The 26,195-nt window shown below is 37.9% G+C and overlaps 2 protein-coding genes across 3 annotated transcripts in view; one reads left to right on the top strand and one right to left on the bottom strand.

Moving 5' to 3' along the window:
- The window catches only part of LOC127942062 (transmembrane protein 132C), a 107,101-nt gene that overhangs the window by 66,949 nt on the left and 13,957 nt on the right, over positions 1-26,195 (top strand). For both annotated transcript variants that reach the window (XM_052537604.1, XM_052537603.1), the window contains 2 exons: positions 15,448-15,634; positions 24,471-24,614. In XM_052537604.1, coding sequence (XP_052393564.1) covers positions 15,448-15,634; positions 24,471-24,614 — 331 coding nt within the window. The remainder of the gene's footprint in view (positions 1-15,447; positions 15,635-24,470; positions 24,615-26,195) is intronic.
- LOC127942070 (60S ribosomal protein L17) overlaps positions 1-26,195 on the bottom strand; it is a 184,241-nt gene that overhangs the window by 147,492 nt on the left and 10,554 nt on the right. The gene's annotated exons all lie outside the window — the stretch shown is intronic.

The raw sequence follows: 26,195 nt of genomic DNA, 5'->3' as shown, positions 1-26,195 counted from the left end.
TATTATACTCACTCTGCATTTCTCACCTCAGAGAGATTAGAAAGTCATTGACTGACATCTGTGCTCTCAGCCCTTATAGGTCCTTCACCTTTTCCAGCACCTCTCTTTGGTGCCATTTGCAAATGCAAATGAATCTCACAAACACACCCCATCCCAACCCCTGATTAAAAAAGAAACACTGTTTTCAGTGCCAAAAATATGACAGTCAGGGATATAAATCATCTATGTTATTTAATTCTGATCAAGGTCTGAATCGTCTCTTGCTTTGCTTTTTCCTATCAGACTGCAAATGCATTACTTTCAAATGTGTCAGTTCTTATAATGGTCACACAATGTGGGGTGATAAGCGGAATCGACAGAGCCCTGAGCTTTCATGCACTCATTTTCAGCCTAAATAGAAAAATGATGAACATTAACAGAATTTTCTTTCCTCATCTGTAGAATTTTATATAAATCATATTCCAATAATCTACAGTTATTTGATTATGCTCGCTCATTGAAATTCCTTTTCCACCTAATGTGTGGGTGTTTCAAGAAGATATTCTTGTTACTCTGACATGCTTTACCTAATTGCAATTTTTGTCCCAGGCAACTGAAAAAATTATATTTTGTGTTTACAGGGGCTTTTAAAGTTTTATGATTCATGCGCAAGGGAGCTGTAGTTTACAACTGCTTCAAAAGCACTTACTTAAATCCTTCCGACCACTGGAAATCTGAAACATCCAGCAAAATTGGAATAAAACGTACTTCTCGGCAGAAAAACTGTCAGAATATTCCTTAAAAACTGACACTTTTTCTTAAGAGCCTATGGGTAAAGTTATACTCCCTGGATACAAAAGTTACTGGCTGAAAAATCTTAGAAAACTTACTGGCTTACTTGAGAGTATGGGAGGTGAGGATGCTTTCCCAATGGATGTTTCTCATTTGTTCTTTAACTTTAGATGTTAAGTGAGGATGGTGTGAGAGATGCTAGCTCCAGTCCACAGGGGGCAGATCAGTAATGAGTTATTATACATCCTCTTTGATTTCTCCTGCACTCCAGTAGATCACTAATGAGTCCTTACACTTTGTACATTTTACACTCTGACGAAGGTTGATTTTATAATTTTTCTACATAATAATCTGTGCCTGAAATAACATTTCCTCTACCATGTTGTGAAGAAAGTAGCTCAGTTCCAAAACCAAGTGAACTGCCTCGCTGTCTACTATATAAGCAGCAACCTTGTAAGATGGCCTAGTATTATATATTGGGTAGAATAATCCATTTGGGTACTATTGAGTAATATCATTTATATACATTTTGAAAATGATCATTTTTGATTTTCATTTCATAGTGACTAAAAATGTTGTCTTGGCAGCTCCTTGCTAGGGTTTGGAACCGAGTATGTTAATGTTTTAACATTTGAAATAAATTAAAGGTGTTTTTCATTTATTCATTTAGCAGATGCTTTTATTCAAAGCGACTTACAAATGAGGAACATCAGTATTAGTTTCGGGATGACACCAAATAGGTTTTTCAGAACCGCAGATTAAAATTACTTCACTGTTTAATTAGAATTGAAAGTTCTTGTTATGATTTAGTCCATTTGTAAGAATTTACAATTAGTCACTGTGTAGGTGATAATTGAAGCAGTGGTAAACCCGTATTTTGGGCTGCTTAATTAAAGCACTACAGGACAGATGGTAGAATTAGCCATTTTGCATTTGAACACTTGCAGTGCTGGGCATGACAAACTACCAAAGCCTCTGATGACTCATGTGAGAGCAATTATACTGGAGCGTGTCTCAGATAAAGATGTGAAGTTGATAGTCGTCTGAAGCTGAAAATGATTAAGAAGAACACAGAAGGAAGAAAAGATGTCAGTTTCTTCAGGGAATATTACTAGTCCTCAAGATGTCTGTGTCAGGCAAAGCAGCACTGCAGTGTACACTGTCAAATCAAAGCAGAGAAGCTACAGATCTGAGCTGTTATGGCTGCACTTTGTGTAATCTTGCTTACTTTAACCTTCATATTCTTTTGATGATCTGCATGTTTTTTGTTTTTATGTTTGGGGTGCCAGAGACCCTAGTGCTGTGTATGTATCACTCTTTTCCAGGGAGTTGTGGCTATATTCAGAAAGTAACAAGCTCTACTCACCCTTCTAGAACGATACGGCAAAACTCAACCAAATGTCTTTATAAAAAGTTCTCTTTGCTAGTGAAGAACGTGTCAAAATTAATTTCTCAACCCAAAGTACTTGATCTTTGGTGCAGAAGTTCAGTTCGCTGGCTCATGTTTCTTTGGGTAAAGAGGCTGTAATTGGGCTTTGAGTGCCATGTCTGGCCATGTTGCTCGCTGTTTTGTGCTGGTATTGATTTGGCAGTGGGAACGCCACTTATCGAGGTGCTTGAAGCGGCACAGCAAGCCGTATAATCCTGGGGTTGGGACTCTGCTCAATGGGCCAGGCTGTAATCCTTCATACCGTCAGTGGCATGGAGAGCCAGGGATGATTCTCAGCATAAAAACTAACACGATACTCTTTCATCAACTTATTTATTCTTTTCATTGGAGCGCCACAGCGGGGATTAGATTGAGCCATCTTGTCTTTCGTTTTAAATGTGTCCTTTCTTCTCTCAGCCTTCTGCTTGATCGATGGAGAGGTGGAGTCTAAGTGAACAGACTGCCGCTCCTGCTCTCACTCTCTCTTTCTTTCCTTGTCAGATGCACTACACACTCAAAAAAATGCTGGGTACTGGCTACAACCCAGTGCTGGGTGAAATATGGACAAACCCCGCAACTGGTTTAAATGTTTAACTCAGCCTTCTGGGTAGTAACCCAAGCAGGGTTTGTAGTCTCATCAAAACATGGTTGACAGGTCAGGCCTGTTTTAATGTCTGTTCCTGCACACCTTTTACTGATTTCTCCTCTTTTTTTTGATAAAGGGTGTGGAAGAAGTTTTTACGATATCATTCCCATTCATCTCAGAGACAGTTGCTCAGCTAATGCTGAGATACAGAAGAGATTATTCAAATATACACTAACATTCAAAGGTTTGGGGTTGGTAAGATTTGTTTATGTTTATGAAATGGTTCTCTTATTCTCACCAAAGCTATATTTGATAATAAACTGTAAAAACAGTAATGGTTGGAATTATTATTACAATTTACAACTTCTATTTTAATATATATATATATATATATTTTTTTTATTATTATTGTGATGGCAAAGCTTTCTTAATATTATCAGTAATGCCATTTTTCAGGGGTGAATGGAAAGCTCAGAAGAATAGCAGTTATTTGAAATAAACTATCCTAAACTAAAAAAAACTATGACTAAAACATCTATAATTATTAGGGCCTGAGCTCCTCAGTGTGAGGATCCTACTGGAATTGCTCAGTTTCATATGAATGATCGATATTATTATTTATTTATTGCATCAGAATACACTGCTAATTATTAATATCCATCAATGGATAATGATGCTTTATTGCAGCCAACTAAAGTCATAGTTAAGCCATCTCCCAAAACCTTGACACCTTGAGTAAAGTTACTATACCCGTCTTCTTCTTCTTCTTCTTCTTCTTCTACTTTGTTTTCTTCTACTCTGTCTTCTTCTTCATCTACGTCTTCTTCTTTGTCTTCTTCATCTTCGTCTAAGTCTTCTTTTTCTTCTTCATCACATTCTTCTTCTTCTTCTTCTTTTTATACATCTTGCCAAAGGCAACTATTTGCCAGTGCACTTCACTCACGAAGAAGATGTTCAACACCTTAAAGACATCAGACATAGTTTGGCTTGAATGTAAACTACACCCTTTCCCCCGAGGTGGTGGATTTAAATTCGAAACATGCTTGTCAGCATCCATCTATCAGACGCCTGCCTCTGTTTAGATAAGAAATCTCGAACCGGCTGAATTCATGATGAGGGACAGTGAAAGGAAAACATATGCAGGAACAAACATGCGCCCATCAGCCATTCACAAGGCAAGGGTATTATAATGAAAGAATCAAGCTTCTTCATATAAAGCCAATCACACTAAACAGTTTCTGAATAAATAGAAAGCTGTGCAGTGATTTCGAAAGCAGCCGCTGGCCTCTTCTCTGGTTGATTTCGTTAAAGTGCTGTCTCTGGACCACTTAATCGGGCCGCTGATCCAGAGTTGACCCTGATGTGACCTCGCCTCTCACCCTCTGTCTTTCTACCTCATTAATGTGCCAAGGACAGTAGTGAAGTTCCTCTCTCCTCATGCGTGCACACACACTCTCTTTTGTTGCTGGCTCTTTGTAAGTAGCATCACCCCACAGGTCAGTGCACTATTGAGCTCTGTTAGTATCTGCTTGTAACAAACTCTCTCATTGCACTGTCAGAGACCCCAGGCATGTAAAAGGACAACAAAGACAAATATAAATTGTTGCTGATATAGTAGCTGCATTTTGGGCGAAAACTAAACTGAATCATTTAGGTCAGCAAATCATTCTTGTGCACATGCTTCTGAAGTCAAGTAGGTTTATAATACTTGCAGAAAGCTATTCAAGCCAAACTGTTTACGTGGTTTTACCGGAAGACGATGATCGGTGAACAGAATCAAATGATTTAAGACATTGTAATTAATTAAAATCCCCATACAATGTTGTGTCAGTCTGTGAATATTTTTTATTAGTTTACAGCATGTCTTTGTTGTGCTGTTTGTCATCCCTGGTGACACAGACATGTGTTTTTCTGTAGTCTTCAGGTAAACTAGCTCTTAGAGACAGCTCTGAACATTTCTCAGTACATTTTGCATCTGTGTTTTAAAGAGGTCATATCATGTTGAATGACAATTTTATTGATCTTTTTAAGGTAAATAGGTCATAGAGCTACTATGAAAACACTGTACTTTCTAGAACTTAAAACACCCTTTTCCAAATATACCATTTATCATATATCATGGCATGTCGTGTCACTTATATCTTTTATCTTATAAAACATGTTTTGTATTTATTATACTCTACCATTCGAAAGTTTGGGGTTGTGAAGAAGTCTCTTATGCTCACAAATTTTTATTTGATCAGATATTAAGCAAAAACTTTTAAAAAATTTAACTGTATTACAATTTTAAATATTTTTTAAATGAACAAACCAGCCATTACTCCAGTTACTCCAGAAGAGTCTCATGATTCTTCAGAAATCATTATGAAGGCATGTTGATTTGGTGCTCAAAAACATTTCTTATTATTACCAATGTTTCTGTAGTATTTCTGTGGAAACTGTGATACTTTTTTTTCAGGATTCTTTGATAGAAATCTAAATAAACAGCATTTGAAACGTCATTTTTTGTAACTTTCTGATTTTTAATGTAATGCTTTTTTACTGACTACAAACTTTTGAACGGTAGAGCAATTATAAATATAATAATTTGTGTTGCAAATGTCTGGCTGTCAGTGGAGGAAGATGCTTTTTTAGTTTTACCCTTGCTAACCAAAAATTTACTTTTTTTGATTAATTTGATTGATTGATAAATTGATTGATTCAATTGCTGACATTGAATTCCTGCAGCCCCAAGTCCTCCGAACGTGTCTGAAGTTGAATGCTCTTTGAGATCATACAGGTCTTATTTCTCTCTCCCAGTGGGCCCTCTGTGTGTATCTGTGTTTATGATAGAATACAGAGACCGCAGCACTTCTACAGTAGTTGGTGTTCATGATATGAAGTACTGTAGGATGGTTCGGATTAAATTGCCACCCTGGATTTGTACACTACGTCTTATCGCATGAGGCCAGCCCGGCCTCACTGACAAACCTCTTTACTGTCTCCAGGCTCTCGTCTGGCAGAAAACCAACCAACCCTGGTGTTTCTCTGCCTGATAAAGCTAGAGAGGGGCAGATGCTCTGGAGTAAAAGAGCTGGTTTACAAACAAATAGGTTAAAGAGATTTCAGATGCGGGAGAGGATAAAATACCGGAGAAATCTTCGTTATCCCCTGTATCGATTGAGGTTTGTTGAGGTTGGGTAGAGGAGTCAATATAAATCATAGTAAGCGATTTAGACTGTTCCATTATGTTAAGGAGTAGGAGGGCCATTTTCTATTTATCTTTTTTTCATTAATGATGACAGAGCCTGTAAATATGTTTTCCCCTGTTTTTAATTTATTCCAAAGCCATGTGCCAGGCAACCGTTACGGCTCGTTTATTATTACATAACAGCTCAAGGCCACGCAAGACATTTAAGATTCATACGCCACTCACACAAATTAAATAACACATGATCAATGCTTTAAACCCATCCAATGATTGTGTGCATGTTGCCATGCTTTACAAATCCCCCTTTTTAGTGAGGACGAGTGCTCATCATCTCAGCATTAGTGTGTGTAGGTATATGTATCAATAACACAAGGACGGTTACAGAAGTCAAGGGCAGAAGCCAGATTACAGAGAATTAACATGCAAAAATGTATTGGTAATTAGTTTTTTGTGTGCATGTAATGATCAGAAGAGATCGCCTTGACTAGTGGCGTGTTGAACTTCAGAAATGTCTAGTCAATGTTTCCTCTCTGGGTTTAGTTTTTAACACCCCGATTTGGTGTTTACATACTTTCACAGAGTTTCACAGAGTTAAAGGCATATTAAACGGAATTTACCTCCCACAAGGGACTGTGAACAAGCAGCAAATACTACAATATTTATATTAGAAGTTATACTAACATGATATTTAATAAACCCTGGTTCCGTCAAAACGTTTTTCTATCTATCTATCTATCTATCTATCTATCTATCTATCTATCTATCTATCTATCTATCTATCTATCTATCTATCTATCTATCTATCTATCTATCTATCTATCTATCATAGACCTCCTTGTTTAATGCAGATTTATAGATTTATTGGAGGAACATGGAGGCATTGCCTCTTCTCTTCTGACTTTTCGGCTGTGTCTTGTTGCTATCCTCCTCGCACCATGCTTTGGAAATTGTGGCGTTTTTTTTTTTTTTTCAGATCATGACTGCATTCTAATCAAACATGTCTTCTCAGGATATTGCTCTGATGGTTACATTTTTTACTGACATTTCCTCCGACTGGTCATTAAAATTCCTTCATCTGCAGGATGAAGAAGTTGTGACTTGGCCTGAATTACACATTGGGCTGTTTGATTTAAGCCTAATTTACTGTCCTGTGGCCTTGTACCATAAACCCTGTCACTGATTGAATGTCAGTGCTGGTGGATTTGTGTAAATGAGAGCGGGGCTCTTCCCTTAAAACGGGGAGTAAACGATGCCTCAAAGGCAAAATCGGGGGCGTACGTTTATGCAAATATCTCCACGCATGCAATATTCTGATTTAAGCGTGGCTTGAAAAAGATGTTGTATGCTATTATAGTAATGATGTTTGCACTGAAATATGGGAAGGTTTTTTTGATGTTCTGTTCTGCGTAGCTCTTAAAATAAACATGGCCTTGTGTGCTCCTCATCGCCAGCCTGAACTCATTTCCTGTAATAAAACATGCACACTGTAATATATTAAAATGTCTTTCTCTCTATGCTGGGGGTGCTGTTGCTCATCTTAGTTCTTCTATTGACTCTCTGTTTCCTCTCAGGGGAGGAAAAAGGAACACACCCTCCAGCCCGGTAAGCATGGATGTTGCGCTCCATAATAATGCCTCTGGCCACTATTATCATACCCAGAGAACAATCCATCAATTTGGGTTAAATTGTACAAGCTGTGCTACTTCTACGTACACATTTCTAACGAGCTTATGAATACGTTGTTGCAGTGTGGCTGTGCTGCAGAAATCTGCATATGTAAAAAGACACCTCCTCAAATTATATTTGACTTTGCATGAGCACATTAATCAGGGAATAGAAAATAGTCCCACTTTGAATGTAAGAGGGTGAGTGTGTGTCATGTGGGTGCTCGGTTCAGTGGGTCAGAATGCACCATTTTCTTCTCAAACAGCTGATGATTCCACCAAGGTCACACCTCAAGAGACAAAAAAGTGATGTTGGAAGTGTCCCGTATGGCATTTAGAAACTTCCCACTGCTTGAGAAGTGCTCAGAATGCAAGGCAAATTGACATGTAGGGAAAAATATTTTTTTTAAACTTAATAATAATAAATAAATAAGAAAATTAGAAATAAGAAAAAAACAAAAATGTCAAAGAAAATTTTGCTATTTAATTAGCAAATTATAATAGTCATAGCCAGTCAGCAGATATGATTTGGCTTATATTTTCATTCATTAGCATGTTGCAAAATAATTTTTCTTTAATAATATTTTTTTAATTTTATTTTTTTTGTAATTAATGCAATTAGACATATGTCTTGACCTGTATTTAAATTCTATAATGAGATTTTTCCACTTGAGTAATTAAAGCATGAAGTACCACCTTCTGACAGGCAACATGCCAAGCCACATTTACAGAGAACTGGCAAAGTAGAAAGGTATTTACACGGGACACATTCATGCATTCAAAAACAGCTGGACGTAGCGCAATTGAATGCAACAGAATGCAAGAGTCTAGTGTTTACTAAGCTTTAACTTGACACAGCCTCTTTAAAATGTTACGCTCATGCTGTGAGACACTGGAATGCAGCAAGACATGACAGAACAGCAAAAGAAATAACATGTCATTGAAATAACATGGACAGAATGTGAGAACGTGTCCTGTGTGAACAACTATATACTCAATTTATTGAACAAACAATATATTTAAACAAAAGATTTTCTCTGATCATTTTTGTACATGCAATCGAACATTAACATTCCCAAGCTTGGGGTCAGTTGTAGCCCTTGTAATGACTTTTATCAGGGACAACCTGTTTTGGGAGAGCACAGTATGGCGTGTATTGCCATTAGCTCTGGTTCTTTTAATTAGTCTGAGTATGTTACGCTTGAGAGTTTCCAATTACAGATTGACGTCTTGTTCTCACAGCGTATGAGGTATGGGAAGTTCATCAGTCAGAAAGAAGAACTTAAATAATTAGGATTCAGCTCACATTCTGAAAGAAGCGAATGATAGCATGTTTCTTGACTGGGAGGAGAGCGATGGAGCTTAATGACGAAAAAATAATAGGAAACATATGGCAAGGAAGTTAATCAAGTTAAATCAAACAAAGTGCTGCGGAGGAACAAAAGTGTTAGTGTGTGACTCCCGTGAGCATGCCGACATTAGTGCATGTGTGCTTAGAACTTACATGGATCCCATGTGATCGCATATTTGCATACTTAATTAAATTGGTTTATGCAGAGCATGAATTAGTGGCAATAATGACTGTTCTGATCCATTACTGTAGCATAATGAAAATGATTCCTCATATGGCCACGTTTCGGTTATTATGTTTTCCGCTGTCGTATAGGCTTCTATGCCCATTTGACAGCAGGTGTGTGCTGAATAACTTCAGGTTTTGTATTCATCAATAAGACTTTGGAGATAGAACGAAGAAGTTTCTCCAGCATTTTATTTTTTATTTTTTGTTAGACCACCATTCATTAATCCTGGTTATATTCAGCACTGCTTCTTTGTGTGTCACACCACTTGCTTGCCTTTTTACTGTGAGTTTTACCGAGCTGTATCTAGCACATATACAATTATTTGTGCTTCAAAGTTGAGACTGGGACACATGTGATACTGCTTGGTGAGGAGGATTTGTGATCCGCCAATATAGCCAGGCCCATTCCATATCACGTCTGCAGCGGTGATAACATGGCTACTAAGTGAGTGGGAAAGTCTGATGATATCTGGCTAATGGATTTAAATGATGTTCCCAGCTGGATGTCTCACCCAAGGGTAGCTTTTTTCCTCAGCTTCTCTCCAACCGCTTCACATTCTTCTAACACCTCTTGCATTCCTGCCGAAGCAACAACAAGCAAATCAACCTGCTGAGTGCGATGAATATTACATCTCTGCCTCAAGGTTCAGGAGATCGCGGGTTGCAGACAGTCAAGGTGGGCTGTTTTTTTCTGGTGCTTGTCAGAGGAATTTTGCATTAGATGCCGGTCGTCCATAATTTCAAGGATCTTACACATGAACATTTATTGGTGGTTTATGCTGGTGGTTTATGGAGAATCCGTTGGTTGATATGTATTTAATTGTGCATGCTCATTTCCATGATATTTACATTTAGATTGCCTTTGCCATCTAATGCTCACTTAAATTTAATCTTTAAAACATTAGTAAAACGTAAACAGAATCTTGAATATCCATTTTAATACTGTTGTGATGATATTATGATGCAATGTTATGGCAGATGCTATTAAAAGTGTTTTATTTTTTATTTAATTTCACTAACTTCCATTTATCTGTTATTGGCCATAACAACAAACAAACATTTTTTTCTTATCATATCAGCCAGAATTAAAATTTTGGATCATCGTTTGTTGGCATCCTGCACTTTCATCTGAGGCCTAATTTTAGGGACCTAAGTATTGTGCAATAAAATCAAACAGAAATGCATCTTTTAGTCCCTTTGTATCTTTCTGTGTAACTTTTCAGGTCCATGCCACAGTTAGATATTTTAACAGCATCCTCAGTGGTTGCTGACTAGAATATCTCCTAAATCTGGCTGACGCTGCACATTCAGCTTACAAAACAATATTCTTGTTTAATTAATTTATCTTTTTCTGAGAGAAACGCACAAACTTAAGTTCCCATCACTTCTAAGTTTTTAGCCTTTTTGTAGTGAAAGTATGTTTTTATGTGAATCCTCCTGATAACTTTAATACAGAATAACACTAAAAAGTAAAGGTCTGTGAACTGTCAGAATGATGCACTTGTCTGCTTGGCAGAACTTTCTGTTGCTCTGATGTTGTTGAGAATTGCTTTCATGGATAACAGCAGAAGCATATAAGTAGGATGGCCTCCTAAGGTCCTAAAGACAATGCTGTGGTACTTCTCATCTATTTACAAAGCCGTGTGCACAGCCGTGTGGTCTGGGCTGTGTCCCATATGCACCCTGATCCTTAGTTGAGCAATGGTGCCAATAGTTCCTTGGATTACTTGCAATAACTAAAAAAACTATAATATCTTTAAGACTTGATACCACAAAACTTGTAATCCTTGGCAACTGGTTCTTTATCGCAATCATTTATTGTAGCAGCATGATACTTTATAAAAGCACCATGCATGTAGATACTGGCTCCACATTAATATTTATCTGTAGTCATTGCTGATCCTCTCTTTTCTCTCTCATCCTCCTCTTCTTTGTTCTGACCATCTGAACTCCGTCTTTAGACCATAGACTTCTTTAGTGAGTGTGATGCAGGTCAGGGCCCCCGTGCTAGCACTGTGATTGAGTTTCATGCTTAGCTGTTGGGGGTCCCGAGTGTCCAGTGTTGCCTTTGAGAAACGAGTGAAAGGGGCGGATGGCAAATCCTCCAGCAGGAGGGCTAGGGCTCTTCTTCAGCAGCTCTTTCACTCAGGGTCTTCCGCAACCTGTGAAATGAAATTCCACCACAGCTTTACTCAAAGCTGATGCGCCAACTACCATTACTTCCCTGGCTTTGACTTTTATTTCCCCGAAGCCGTGAGTTGCCAACCACAGCGGCTTTGTAGTCAAATTGATTCCATTTGTTTGATGTATCATTGTTGTCAGTGCTAAGCAGATCACCACTGTGCTTGAATATATCCACCCAAGAGTCTCCACAATGAAAGCCATTTCCATTTTCTACCCTTTTTCCTTTTCTCTCACGCCATTTTTACATGGTTGTGTAAAATGAGGGAGGCGCGCCGTCCATTTGAAGAGCCTCTGTTTCAGGAAATTTTGTCAAATAACCTTTTTGAAAGATTGAAATTTATTCCTACTCCACTTATACTATATTAATTCTCCACCTCCTGTCGTCGAACCCTTTGTCATCAGACTTCTTCTCTGGAAGAATTTCATTCCCTCCGACGTACAAGTGCAAGTCTATGTCAACGAATAGCTCCTCTCTGGCTTTATCTGCATTTTCATACGTTTTGACGTTACAATCCATTCATCCTAGTGATGAGCATTTGAGCACCTGTCGAGACTCTCAAACACTTCACAGAGAAACTCTCGCCGAGACGTTCCACTTTACATTCCTGTTTTCACAAAGTACTCTTTTTGTGGTATGAAATTGTGTATTCAGGCTTCACTTTTTCGCTCTCTGTGTCTGAGAAAATGTTCATATTTGCTGCCCTTATAAACTCTGCTGCATAGCATTAGGTTTCTGAAGCGGCCTGTGAAGAGCAGAAAACTCAGTCAATATAGGCTATAAACAGGTAGAATGCACTCTAAACTTAGTCATACACAGAATTCCACTGAAAGTTCAGTAGTTAACTGCTGGAATGCCCGTCATTCATTAAATTCCCATCCCTTTATGTTTGTTTCTTGAACACATTGGCTACATCTGCTCCCATCATGCTTGGTTTCACACGTTTAACCATTTTTAAATCCATTCTGCAGATAATCCCACAAAATCAGCAGCAAAAATTCAGAGATTGCCAAATTCCATCTGCAAGCAAAAGGATTTTCATCAATCAGCTTTAGCTTTTGATCGTGTGGCAGAAATGTTCCATCTGGGTGAAATGATATTGCACTTCGCCCTCTGCTGGACATTCGAGCCATAATGGTAGTGTTAATCCTCTACTGGTTTGATTTTCTTAGCAGTGAATGAAAAAAAAAAAAAAACGACAATGACCCATTAAAGTGTTTGAGCCAACAGGGCTCTTCAGAGCATTCAGTGAGGTCGTGGAAAGCCAGTGTTAACAAGGCGGATGCATTTATTTTTAAGTGCAACAAAACTGTCAGCTGTGTTTCTCCGAGAATACCTCTCTAACACCATAGCCTTTTAGCTGCCCATCTCCATTCACCAGCACCACATTAGCACAACAAAATGGCACTTACTTTAAATAGGCTTTTTTGGCCCTTTTTTGTGCATGAAAAGTGCTTAACGTTATTATAAGACCTTTTGTTATTGCTGTAACGTTTTTCCGTTTTTCTGTGTTCACCGTCCTTTCTTATCAAAATGCATGCTACGGAAGCAAAAACGCAGAAAATCGAATCTGAGCTGCATTTTTTATGATGTACGAAAGTTTCGGAGGCAGTGTGTAAACATGATTGAAACAACGTGAGGTTGTATGTTTTTCAACGTGCGAAAATTTCAGATGAAAATTTCCTACTTCCGTGTGCAAAGACGTTAAGTCATACTTATGGATACATACATCTGTGTAGGTGTTAAAAGAATAGCTCACCCAAAAATGTTAATGGGTATCATTTATTCTTTTCTATGTTGCTCCAAACCCATGTGATTTTCTTTCTTCTGTCGAACACAAAAGTGGAAGTTTAGCAGGATTTCACACTGCTCTTTTGAAAGGTGTGAAAGGTGACCAACTTTTTAATGCTCCAAAAGTGACTAAATATGACTTCAAGTGGCTACACTGTGTGACAAAATATTAATGAGAGCATATACAAATTAGTTTCGCGATCCACAGCAGTGGTTTTTCTGTGAATATGGTCTTTTGATCTTTATGGAATTTTGATCTATTCCTCATATAAAGTTAATGCCTGCTTAGATTACTTTGAATATAGTGCACAAGTAGAGTGCACTACTATTAAAGTTTTTTTTGTGATGCATTTTTATCATTTGCATTGTTATTGTTCGCAAAAGAACATGAATATCCTGCTTAACAGCTTCTTTTGTGGTCTAAGGAAGGAAGAAAGTCATACAGGTTTGGAGCAAATTGATTCCTTTAAGGATTTTTTAACAAGCTTTGTTGTGTCTTGAGTTCACCTTTCTGCTTCTTGCAGATATGGTCTCTTTAAAGAATCCACAAATCAAATTAATTTACGGCATGTGCAATCTGGCAGAGACTGGCAGTGTGTGGTCGCTTTTATTATGTAAATTCACAGATTAAAACGTGTGAAAACTGATATGATCTTCCCAGACTTGCTTATTAAAGATATCCTGCCGTCTCTGTTTCCATGACAGTGAAATCAGAGAATCCAGGGCTTTTTGGAATTAAAGTTATTAGAGGATACAGACAGGTTGAAGATGTTTTTTTTCCTTGAGGATTCATTTGAGGGAGACTTTATTTCCGGAATTATTTTGTTGACAGAAAAGGGATGACGCATCTCTCTGCTCCTAAAAGAGATATTCTCCGATTTTGCACCTACAGTTTTAAAGGTTAATCCAAACTAGCCCAAAACCAGCCCAATATCCAAACCCCACATTTAGAAATTTTGAGGATATTTCAGTTAATTTCTATGCCTGCTGTGTCATGTAAGCAGCATTTAACTATTCCAAAGTAAAAAGGAAAAAAAAAAAAATAATAATTGAATACAAATTAATAAAATGCAATAGATTTTTTTTAAGAAAAGCATTTTTCCTACTTTTTTTTTTTTTTAAGATGTCTCTTATGCTTCCCAAGGCTAAGTTGGTTTGATTAGAATACAGTAAAACAGAAAAAAGTAAACTGTTATTATAATAATAATATAAAAAGTTTTGATATATTTTAAAATGTAATGTATTCCTGTGATGGCAAAGCTGATTTGTCAGCAGCTTTAATGTCACATGTTCCTTCAGAAATTATTCTAATATGCTGATTTGGTGTTTAAGAAACATTTTGTGTGATCAATGTTGAAAATGGTTATGTCTTACAGACATCAAAACTTTAAACAGTAGGTCTATTACAGCCTTGTTAACCCTGTCTGAAGTGTTTGAGAGAGAGAAGAAGAAGAAGAAGAAAAAGAAAAAACAAACACCTGAACATTTTCCTTCAGAAATGTGTGTGTGATGTCAACCAAATAACAAATTCTAATTATTTTTTCCAAAATGATTAAATGACAACATTGAGAATATTGTGGTGACCTTTTCATTGGTGTGTGAGTTATTTTAAGAGGGATTTTATACCATACTGTTCTGATTCTATGAAAAAAGCATTCTGAGGAAAATAATATAGCTTTGTTTTTGAGTTCCAGATGTGAATTCAATTGCAGTTCCATATTCCATATTTGTATTTTGATAGTAGGAATTTTTCTTGTGCGGTTTAGTTTTAACTAACTACTGTGATCCCGGAGCAGCCAGGCTGATCAAACCTAGGCCTGGGCAAATCAAGTGGCTTTGGTTTTATTCATTGTTTTTCAGCTTTGTTTGCATCGAAATCAGTGGAGACAATGTTATGCTCTGCTTTGGAAATCTTTTCTGAAAATGCTGTGGTGCTGGACCAAAAGTAAATTGCTTTTTTGCTGTCTTTTTCTCTGGTTGCTGCTGGCATGTGTTTTTGTTGAACTGAATTAATGAGAGTAAACCGCCACACACTCACACCCACATTTGTCGCAGCCTAGATCCTACACACACCAGGTGTACAAAAACAAAAGTGTCAATAAATGGCCGCTTGACTTCCCCTTCATCCGTTGCCAGCATGCACTGGCCAGTGGCCACATAACAACTAATAAACACAAGACCCCAATGAGTTTAACTTTTAATTTGCAATCAGACATTTTGATATAACTCTTTACTGTTCCATGTTCCTATATTAGGGTGGAGGCCGGTTTCCAGAAAGTCCTGCAGGTGGATCTGGAGGTCAATGGGTTGTTGGATCCTCTGGGAAGTCGTTCAGTGACATGGCAGATCGAGTACCCCATCTCCCAAACCCTTTCAGATGAGATCCAGACACTCATCCGTCTGGCACCACATGACCTCGGGGGAATCGTGCCATTGGCTATGGTGAGTTTAGTCCTCGACAACTCATGTCTTTCATATGCGATTCAGTTATTTAGTCTTCTTTTAATTACTACTGTTTGCATATTATATAAATGATTGCTACTTTCAGGCATAAAGATTTATCTCACAGGAAATGCTGATGTGTCTTCTGAAGCAACAGTCTGACTAGCACTTTAATTAGGTGTAATTTGGTTAATTAAGTGTGCAGTTTGCTTTCAAACCAGCAATCGGGTCAGGACCAAAAGTAATTCATTTAAAATTAGACGAAACTGTGTTACTGGCCTCAAATATATAAGGTTAAATGTAAGATAATAAAGGTTATTTCAAGCTACATGGAGACTGGGCTATATAGTGGCTAAACAGTCACAGCTGGTGCTATTCTTGAGTGGGGAAACACAGATGCTATTTATCACTGGCAAAGTATGTATCAAGGTATATATACAAGATCATATGTTTATAATTATGCAAAAAATAAAGCAAAAATTTCTCAAAACTTTCTATTCATCAAAAAATCATGTAGGATGAAGATGATTTCATGTCGATGTGAAAAGGTTTGTGTGTTTTCTGTAACCACACAAACCACTGAAATCTGGATGCTCCCTCTCATTATCCCCCTTTCCTCTCTCACGACCTTCACATGCAAACACTCACACACACATACACACACAGTAGGTATGGTTCTATTTTGCATAGCATCTTGAATTACATCACCATGCCTCTTCAGCAGCCTGTCTTAATTGTGTTTTACAGTGCAGCAGTCTCTCACACACCCTATGGCGGCTTTTGTCCATAATGATGACAATGACATCAACACACCTTGTTAAACTTAATCAAGACTTTGTTAAGCCAGCAGAAGAGTCAGTAAGCAGCTCTAATCACCCCTAGCACGGCCAACTGCCCCCAACCTTTCTCTCTACCTGTCTAATGTAGAGGAACTACGCAGATTGGTGTGACAGGAACAATGGCATACCATAACAAAGACAAGAGACTCCAATCTGTCCCATTGGAGGCCTCTGCACCATTAGTATTAGCTTTTCCCCCTTTCACAGACACCAGCTAATTCCGGCCTGCCGGCTGTCTCTTCAGCCTCATTAAAGAGGACAGCCTCTGCGGCCCCGTTCCCCACTCAGTGGTCAGACAAGCGCCATCACCCTTCACGTTTGAGAGCAGTGCTGTCTCAGCCCATTACGATTATAAACACAGCCAGTCGTACAGTAGCGACGAGGGCAGAGGATGATGTAATAACATTGCGAAAATTAGCCTGGATGCCCTTATAGCCTGAGTTCGACACCCCCAGCTCGAGCCCATTCGGCCCACCGGTGCATTTCACACAACAATCACGGCCACAGACAACAAGACAGCTGCACCAATCACTTGTGTTGTCTGGGCCTCTGACGGAGCACATTTGTCTTGAGCGCTCGGATGCTGGGAGAGCAGATTGTTGTGCTACACAGCAGGAGGGGATCAATGTAATCACATCACTTTCAACTTTTTGAATGGGGAGATGCCCTAATAGGATTTGGCAGTGCAAGATACCCACAAAATGTAGGAAATCTGTTCTGGCTCATTAGGATGCATCAGCGTGCGTGTTCCCCTCTCTCTCTCTCTCTGTCTGTCTCTATCCTTCCCCTCTCTCTTTATAATATGTGTGTTTGTCTTTCTTCCTCGCTTTCTGATTCTATACCTCACAACTTTTGAATCAAGTTTACTTAAGCTCCTTGTAATTGGCCGTTCAGCCCTCTCGAAGGCAAATTTCACTGCCTGCTGAGCTTGTTTTCTGTTGACTATTGAAAGCGCTCTCATTCTTGTGTGCCGCCCTGTCTTCCAGCAGTACACAGAGTTTGTTCAGGGAAAAGGAAATTCAAACAAATTGCCAAGTCAGAGGCATCTCCCTTCAAACCCCTCTTATGATTTTTTTTTTTCCTTCGAGGATTTGTATTGTTTAGTTTTTCCATAGCCTCTTGGCCTTAGTCTTGAGTTTCGGTGTGTGTCGGGCTTTTCTTCAGAGCTCATGTGTTTCTCTGTTCTCTGAGCGATGCTGGCCTGCTGTTTGTCTTAGTTCAAGTCTGTTTGAACAGTGTCCTCTGTAAACCACCTACAGGACAAGGTAATACCTTTTCCTTTGTGTTCTCCACAATCAGGCGACATTTTTGAACTACTGATCAAATTTACATGGAGAATTAGTTGCTAGTGGTTCTTTTCTTTCTAATAATTAGAATGCACAGTTTAAAATATCAGTACCATATTGGACATTTAATCTACGGTATTTTTTCATTAAATTTGTTCTCATCTAATGCACGCTTTTAAGTTTTCAGGTTTTTAAAGTCTTGTACTGTGCTGAAAATCCTTTACCTAGTTTGGTGTTCCCTGTCATAAAGAACCAAACTTTAAAAAATTGCTAGTAAATCCCTCATTATGCTATATTATCACAAAATCTTGTCTTTTTTCACGACAGTTTTTGAATGAAATAACTTTATATGGGGATAATTTGTGCATTTTTTTTTTCACTCAAAAACTGAGGTGCCCAGTTTTTCTATTTTAAAAAAACTGACAAGATATATAGATTTTTCACTTTGGAGCAACAGCAAGAAGCATATCATGGTACATCGATGTGTCTTCACATCATTGGTTGCACAAATGCTTGTATTTTATTTACTTTCTGTCAACTAGTTTATTTATTTCAAGAGTACAAACTGTTAAGTGCTACACTATTAAGTAAACAGAAGACTTTTTAGATATCTACAAATTAGATATTGTATTAACCTTTCTGTTGAGGCTGGTCTTTTAACTAAACCTGCGTTAACCAGCATTAACTAGCTCAGCTGTTCTTTTCAGCATGGTTGTCTGATCTTTAGAATGCATTTTGATATTCCTGATCTATATCTGAGACGAACAACCTTTTATCTGAGCAATATATATATATATATATATATATATATATATATATATATATATATATATATATATATTATCCTTTTACACTGTGATCTAGACAGTTTATTATAAGAATGTCTTTGAGAGAAGTCAATTTAAGCTTCAGTTTGACAGAGTGCTCACCGTACACCAGTATTTGAGCTTTTTCTGTATTACTGCTTAATTTATGATTGATGCACATTGAACTCCCTTCAGCACAGGACCGTGTGGCACACATACAGGAACAGAAAGAGAGAGAGAGAGAGAGAGAGAGAGAGAGAGAATGAGTGCAGTTGTCTGAAAGAAATGCAAGTTGATTTGTGACTGCTGAGAGATTAAGATGCAGACAGAAGCGTGTTTTTGTGTGCGACGGCTGGCCTCGGTAAACCTGCGCCCTGCCACAGAGCTGTGGGGATCGATGGTCCTCACTGCACGATCCCTTTATTTCTACCAGCATCTCACTCACCCTCCCTCTCTCTCCACCACGGCTGTGCGCACAACTGCTGCAGCCTTATCACAATCATCTGAAATAGCCTATGTATTCATTATCCCTCACCTGGAGGCCTGCACACTACACAGGGCACATGGAATCTGTTCTTCCACGTTTCACTGCCCCAGAGATGGAGGTAATGAGGGAGGCGGAGTAAGATGATGATTGGATCTTTCTTTTTTTTTTTTTTTTTTTTTACAGTTATTAATAGGTGGTGGAGTTTTCTAGCAGGTGTTAATTTGAAAGAGTGGTGAAAGAGTTCATCTAAATTCCTCTCTCTGTGCTGTTTGAACATTAACCCCCAAACCCTTGAGAGCTGCAGGTTGCTATAGACAGACATTTGGTTTAAAATAATTGTTTGTTGGTTCTTTAGAATCAAGTCTGGCGATATTGAATTACCCTTAAATGGTAAAATCACTAACTTATTTTATATTATTTGCCTAAATTACTAAACCTTTACATACTGTGGCATTCATTCATTTTCAAGTGAGAAATAAATAACATTAGCAACTAGACATGACTAGATTGCAAAATATTATATTATTATTATTCAATTATTAACATTTTTACATTTTAATAAAAATAATTATTACAATTGTTAAACTATCCAGTTATGTAAAAACAAATAAATAATATAAATAATATAAAAATGGTAGTAGTTGTGGTAGAAGTAGTATGAATTATAAAAAATATTAAAGTTATTATTATGAAAATGTATATTACAGCATTATATTATTATTATTTACTTGTATTATGTAATAGTAAAAATTCAGGATTTAAGAATCAGTTCTGTTTATACTTAAAGGTAAACAAAAATATTTTAAAACTGTTGAATTATTAGAATATTAACAATAATATAAATATAAATAATAATAAATGCGATTTAAAATTAAAATTATTATTTAAAATTATTTATTATATTAAAATTATTATTATTATATTATAAATATTATAATTATTATTAATATTATTATTATTTTAACAATAACCTTACAGATTTTTTTTTAATTGTATTATGCAGTCAAAAAACTAAAATTAAATAATAATTATGAATCAGTTCTTCAAACATTTAAACTTACACATAAAATAATCATTACTAGTCATAAAAGCAGCATCTGTTGGTCTCTAGTTACCAAACATTAGAGATTGTCTTGTTGGTGCAGTGGAAAGGAAGTGTAATTGTTTGGAAGTGTAAAACCGTTTGTACTTGCTGTTATTCAAGGAGGACATGTTCCTGGAAAAACCTTCCTGTCATTCTGTCATCAGAATTTGATCTTAGGGTTGGGGTTAGGATTTGATCAGCAATCCTATGAATCATTTCTACTAGGTTTCGGTGGCATCTAAGCTTTAGAGAATGTGTTTGGCCTGTGATAGTTTGATAAAAATGTTGTTCCAGGACTAACAAAGGATATTGATCCAGGAACAGTCTCTACTTGACTAAATCACACTATCTATATGAACACATTTACGCAGTGTCATGAATAATGCAGTGAAGTTTCATTCTAAAAGAATGGTAGTGGAGAAATCCAGGTTTATGCTCATCTCCGGTTCATCCACTGTTCATAACAGGGCTCATAATTCCTGGAAAGAGTGCTCATTAAACCAAACAATGAGATGGAGAAGCATTGGATTATAGGTTGATGTGGAAACAGAAAACACAAAACTGTGATTATCCTCATTCTAGCGGCCACTGAGAGGCGCTTGGCTGACCCTGTGGCTGTAATGTGTTCAACAAAAGCTAAGCGTTCACTTTATCTCTCTGCGCTATTACTGAAATCAATAGCCATCTTCCTCTTTGCTCCCTGTTTGTCTGCACTGTTGTGCCATTTGATCAGAGGCTCTGTCAGCAAGACTCTGAGAGGCAAAAAGGCTTCAGCCAATGCTGCTGAGGAGCTGGGAGGACCCGTGGTCTTGAAAAGAAATCCAGCCACCGATCGATGGCTTTGTAATAGATCTGCTGGGAGCATCCATACGGGGTGCCGATTCATTCAGCGCTACCTGTCCTTGAGCATCAGACCCCGTGTGAGCCGGCGTAGGCTCACCACGAACTGAACCAATCACCTGTGCTGATATTAACCCTACATTCCCCGACCTCCGATACTGCTTTAGGCCCCACTAGCACCGTCACAAGTGTAATAGCCTTTTATCGATTTACCGTCTTTTTTCTCTCACTCTTACTCAAGATAGTGTGGAACCATTTAAAGTTAAGTGCATGTTGTAGAAGCACTGCCGTCCTGCAGAGATGGTCTCTGGGAGGTAGTCACCTGAAATGGTCTTCCAACAGTCTTGAAGGAGTTTCCCCCGAGAGATGCTTAGCACTTGTTGGCCCTTTTGCCTTCTGTCTGCGGTCCAGCTCACCCCTAAACCATCTCGATTGTGTTCAGGTCCGGTGACTGTGGAGGCCAGGTCATCTGGCGCAGCACCCCATCACTCTGGTCAAATACCCTTGATGCCTTCAGTGTGACTCTACAATTTTCATAGTCATGAGAATAAAGAAAACTCTTTGAATGAGAAGGTGTGTCCAAACTTTTGCGCTGTACTGTATATATTCACAAATGATTGTGATTTTAATTAGTTTTAACACAAGATTTTCTCCCCAAGCTTGAGAAAATGTGGCACAGATTGATGTGACTTTTATGTGACTGCATTGGATTAAGATTGTTTTATTATTGTGTGTGTATTTCTGAATTTTGAGAGTCTGGTCTATATTACTTTTAAATCCTTTCATAACTGTGCAAACATTCACATACCCGTCATTTTTCAGGTGAATAAGTATTTGTTTTCCCTTTATTTAGCAAAGAACTAGAATCTTCAGATATAATTTTGTTGATATATCATAGCCAGAAAAGTCCCGCTGCTTTATCCACGTGAGTCAAAGGCACATATGCATTTCTGAAGGATCAGTGGATTTGACCTGTGTGGTTTCAAACTGTCTTCCCTTGATGAACTGAACTCACCTCAGCTTTGTTTTGTTTTTCACAGTGAAGTAAAGCCGCCCATCAGAGCCTGTGGCATCACAATAAGAGGCTTTCCACCACTTATGCCTGTTTTATTGTGGAATTCTGTTTTTAATTCCCTGCGTTATCTTCAGGCTTGACTGAAAATTACATTGTTCGGTTTTAATAGCCGTTGAATGGACACATTGAAAGGCGTTTGAAAGCACCTTGTCTGCTGAACAGTGTCGCCGAGTTCTTTGAATTCATCTGAGTGGGAAGTGAGTGAAAGGGGGAGAGTGAATTGTAAACACTTCACCCATTCCATCCTGTGGAATATTTATCAGAGTCATTTTCCTGGTCTTGATAAATTAATGTTTTGACAGCAAATCAAACACAGGCGATAACTCCCTGTCAAAATGTCTGAGCGTAAGCTTTGAATACCAAGCTCTCGCTGCTCACACTGCGTTCCTATTGCACATTTACATAATTTTGAAATCAAGGGAAATGGCACATTCAAATTTTAACTCGGAAGTAGACAGCCCAGCCTGTGTTAGAAAATAATGATCAGCTTAAAGGTATAAAGGGAAAGAAAGGAAGAGGCTCGTTTATCCTCACGGATGCGTTGCATTAAAGTGAAAATGATTGAAATAAGAATCAGGTGCCAAGTGAAGCCTGAAGTGGGATCAGCCTGGAGAAAAAAAAAAAAAGGAACAGAAGACCTCAGTCTTATTAACCAGCTTGAAATTTCATTATCCACAGTTCAGGATTAAATAATGTTATCTGTTTTCTCTAAAGGAGAATGGCGAGAGCTGTGACATGAAGAGAAGAAAACACCCTATGATGAAGAGCTAAACCTTCACAGAGGGCTTCTTTATTTAGGCTGATCCATCTCAAACTGCTGCATGGTTTATGACGAGGGCTGTTTTTGTGTCGTCTACTCACCCATAGTCCCAACCAGCAGGAAACACACAAGTTAGACTTAAATGATTATTATATGAAATCTAATTATCCATACTTTAGTTTGTCTGAACTGTGAACTGAGCACATGGACATGTTTTAGATAAGATTATACACAAAAAGAGAATGAATTCGCAAAATTACTATATTCGCATTTCTATAATTACAGGATATTTCTGTGAAAATAAGATGTGCCTACAGTGTTTTTCCCTGACATTGTTCTCTATGTAAAGGAAGTTCCCACAGTGGTATTGATGTTCACTATAAGCATCATTTTTTTTTTTTATAACTGATGCTTCGTCAGTCAAGCATCACTAATCACTATTTGCCCACTTAGAGTTAGGGATCTGAATTAGTATTGTTATGTATATATATACAGTACAGACCAAAAGTTTGGACACACCTTCTCATTCAAAGAGTTTTCTTTATTTTCATGACTATGAAAATTGTAGATTCAAACTGAAGGCATCAAAACTATGAATTAACGCATGTGGAATTATATATGGAATTATATACATAACAAAAAAGTGTGAAACAACTGAAAATATGTCATATTGTAGGTTCTTCAAAGTAGCCACTTTTTGTTTTGATTACTGCTTTGCACACTCTTGGCATTCTCTTGATGAGCTTCAAGAGGTAGTCACCTGAAATGGTCTTCCAACAGTCTTGAAGGAGTTCCCCGAGAGATGCTTAGCACTTGTTGGCCCTTTTGCCTTCTGTCTGCGGTCCAGCTCACCCCTAAACCATCTCGATTGGGTTCAGGTCCGGTGACTGTGGAGGCCATCACTCTCCTTCTTGGTCAAATAGCCCTTGATGCCTTCATTGTGACTCTACAATTTTCATAGTCATGAAAATAAAGAAAACTCTTTGAATGAGAAGGTGTGTCCAAACTTTTGGTCTGTACTGTGTGTGTGTGTGTATGTATATGTATATATATATATATATATATATATATATTTTGATGATAAAATCCTGAAGACTTTATATCTGATAACTCGTTTTGGAGCTCTTTTGATTTTGGGGCAGGAAGCAACCACTCGAAACACCTCAGCAACTATCCTGAACATCCTAGCAACCACAAACGACTTGTTGAAACTACTCTTAGGAACCACATCGCATCAGCTTGGCAGATTACCCACAAGACCCTAGTGTCATGTTGAAGAAATTTGCATGGGCAAGGGGTTCATATTTTCTTCTGAATATATGTGAAAAAAAAAATAATAATAATCTTTTTTACTTTTTGTAGTGACTTGACAGTGAAACATATTTTGGTGTGTGCTTTTCATGTTAATATATATTATCTGAGAGTGGATCCGTTTCACAAAAACAGGATGTGTTGTTTGGCTATAAACAGAGCTCTCCATCTCACTCTGAGACTCTCCAGAGCTGATGACTCTAATTGAATGATATGACTCACTGGGTTAATAGCGCAACTCAGTGTTGGTGCTGAAGAGCCTGGGCTGACAAAATGACGAATTATCATGAATAATTGCGAGTGAATTATCCTGACTTAACAGTCTGATTGATTTGCCCTTGTGTGCAGGAGACAGAGATCCTTAACACTGCAGTGCTCACTGGGAAGACTGTTGCCATGCCAGTGAAGGTGGTCACTGTTGGGACCGAAGGTACCGTGACCGATGTGACCGAGTCGGTGGAATGTCGCTCGACAGATGAGGATGTCGTTAAGGTAGGCAGAAGCATGCAGGGGTCACTAACATCAACAAATCATACACATGTAGATGCACTTGACCCTATAGTCTTATAAAACTGTTTTTTTTTCCAAGATAACAAAAGAATTGTTGGAGGGAAAACATAGCGTATTAAGGTAGCTATAGATTTGCTCTGAAGTAATGTCTGTTTTAAGTTGTCAAGCCAGAGGTGAAAAAAAAGGGATGTTAAATGCACTCTTTTCTGAACACCCTTGTGCCTTCCACTTCCATCTGCCATTTGGGAACACAATATGAGAGCATTTTATTAGGGAGAAAATGACAGTGTGGATTTGTGTGAATTTACTCCCTTTGGGTTTAATTATCTGTTAAACACCCCGCATTTAAACACTGACCTCTGGAGAGGAATCTCCTTCTTCACAAAAGCCAGCACACTCACACACACAGAGGCACTGGTGCCCTCGATTCAGAGCGTCTGAAGACACAGTGCCAATAGTTTTGTCTATATTGACATTTTGATCACTGCAGTTTTTGTATATTTGTCTATATTTATATAATCGTCTAACCCTGCATGAAGTGTATATTTTTCCTGCTCCAGAGCATTACTTTTAGTACTGATCCAGACACCAATGTAAAATGTATACATTGTAAAACAATGCAGTGCCAGTGTAATACAGTGAGTTGTTTAGCAACAGACAGCTAATCACAAACTAACAGTGCTTACATTTTTAATTATGCATGTGCTTTGCACAGTTGTTTCTGTCAGGAAAATAAATGGTTAAATATGGCAAATGGCAGCCATCTACTTACATGTTAAAGGGACAGATTAATCAAACTAAACCTTTGATTTATTCACCATCCTGTTGTTCCAGACCTGTATTATTTTCATTTTAAAATGTTTAGATGAATGACCAAGCTGCTCTTTCCATACAACTGATTACACATTAGAGAGCTAAATATGAACAATGTCAAATTTAGAACTATATATCCCAGAGTTATGTTTACCCAGGGTTCAGGATCTAGGTCTACAATTAAATGTGTGAAAAACCCTTACCTTTGACTGTTTTCCAGCTACATTTCACAGCCCAATTTAATGTTAGATTTTTTTGTTATCTTAAGGGCATTTTAATTAGTATCTGTTGATATGATGTGTGTCAGATGATATTATGAACCACAGTGGAAAGACGACATGTACTGTTGCCGTTTCTGTGTTTGCATGGGCATACGTTTCATCTAACAGTTTGGTATGAGGAGATAAACATAACATTTCTGTCCTGTGAGACATGGGTTTGGCTCAGTTATGCTCAGATAAAATGGCGTATGACAATTCATATGACTTTGATTAAAATTCAATGTTCATATGTTAATGTGTGTTAGGTTGTTGATTCTCTGCTTTTTGCTAGTTACTCCAAACATCCGGTCACCTTGCGCTGAACCTCTAGTGATGTTCAAGATGCACTCGTCTAATCACCGCAGTCAGAGATGGACGGAAAGAAAGGGATAGCATTTACGTCAGAGAGCACAGTCAAGTCTCACTGTGTGCCTGTTGAATGGGTCATTAAGTACCCAAACCAGTTCCCTGCGGGGGTCTTGATGTCCTC

The sequence above is a fragment of the Carassius gibelio genome, chromosome A21 (assembly GCF_023724105.1).
Source record: "Carassius gibelio isolate Cgi1373 ecotype wild population from Czech Republic chromosome A21, carGib1.2-hapl.c, whole genome shotgun sequence".
In the NCBI taxonomy this organism is placed as follows: Eukaryota; Metazoa; Chordata; class Actinopteri; order Cypriniformes; family Cyprinidae; genus Carassius; species Carassius gibelio.
This window is presented reverse-complemented; position numbering and strand designations above follow the sequence as displayed.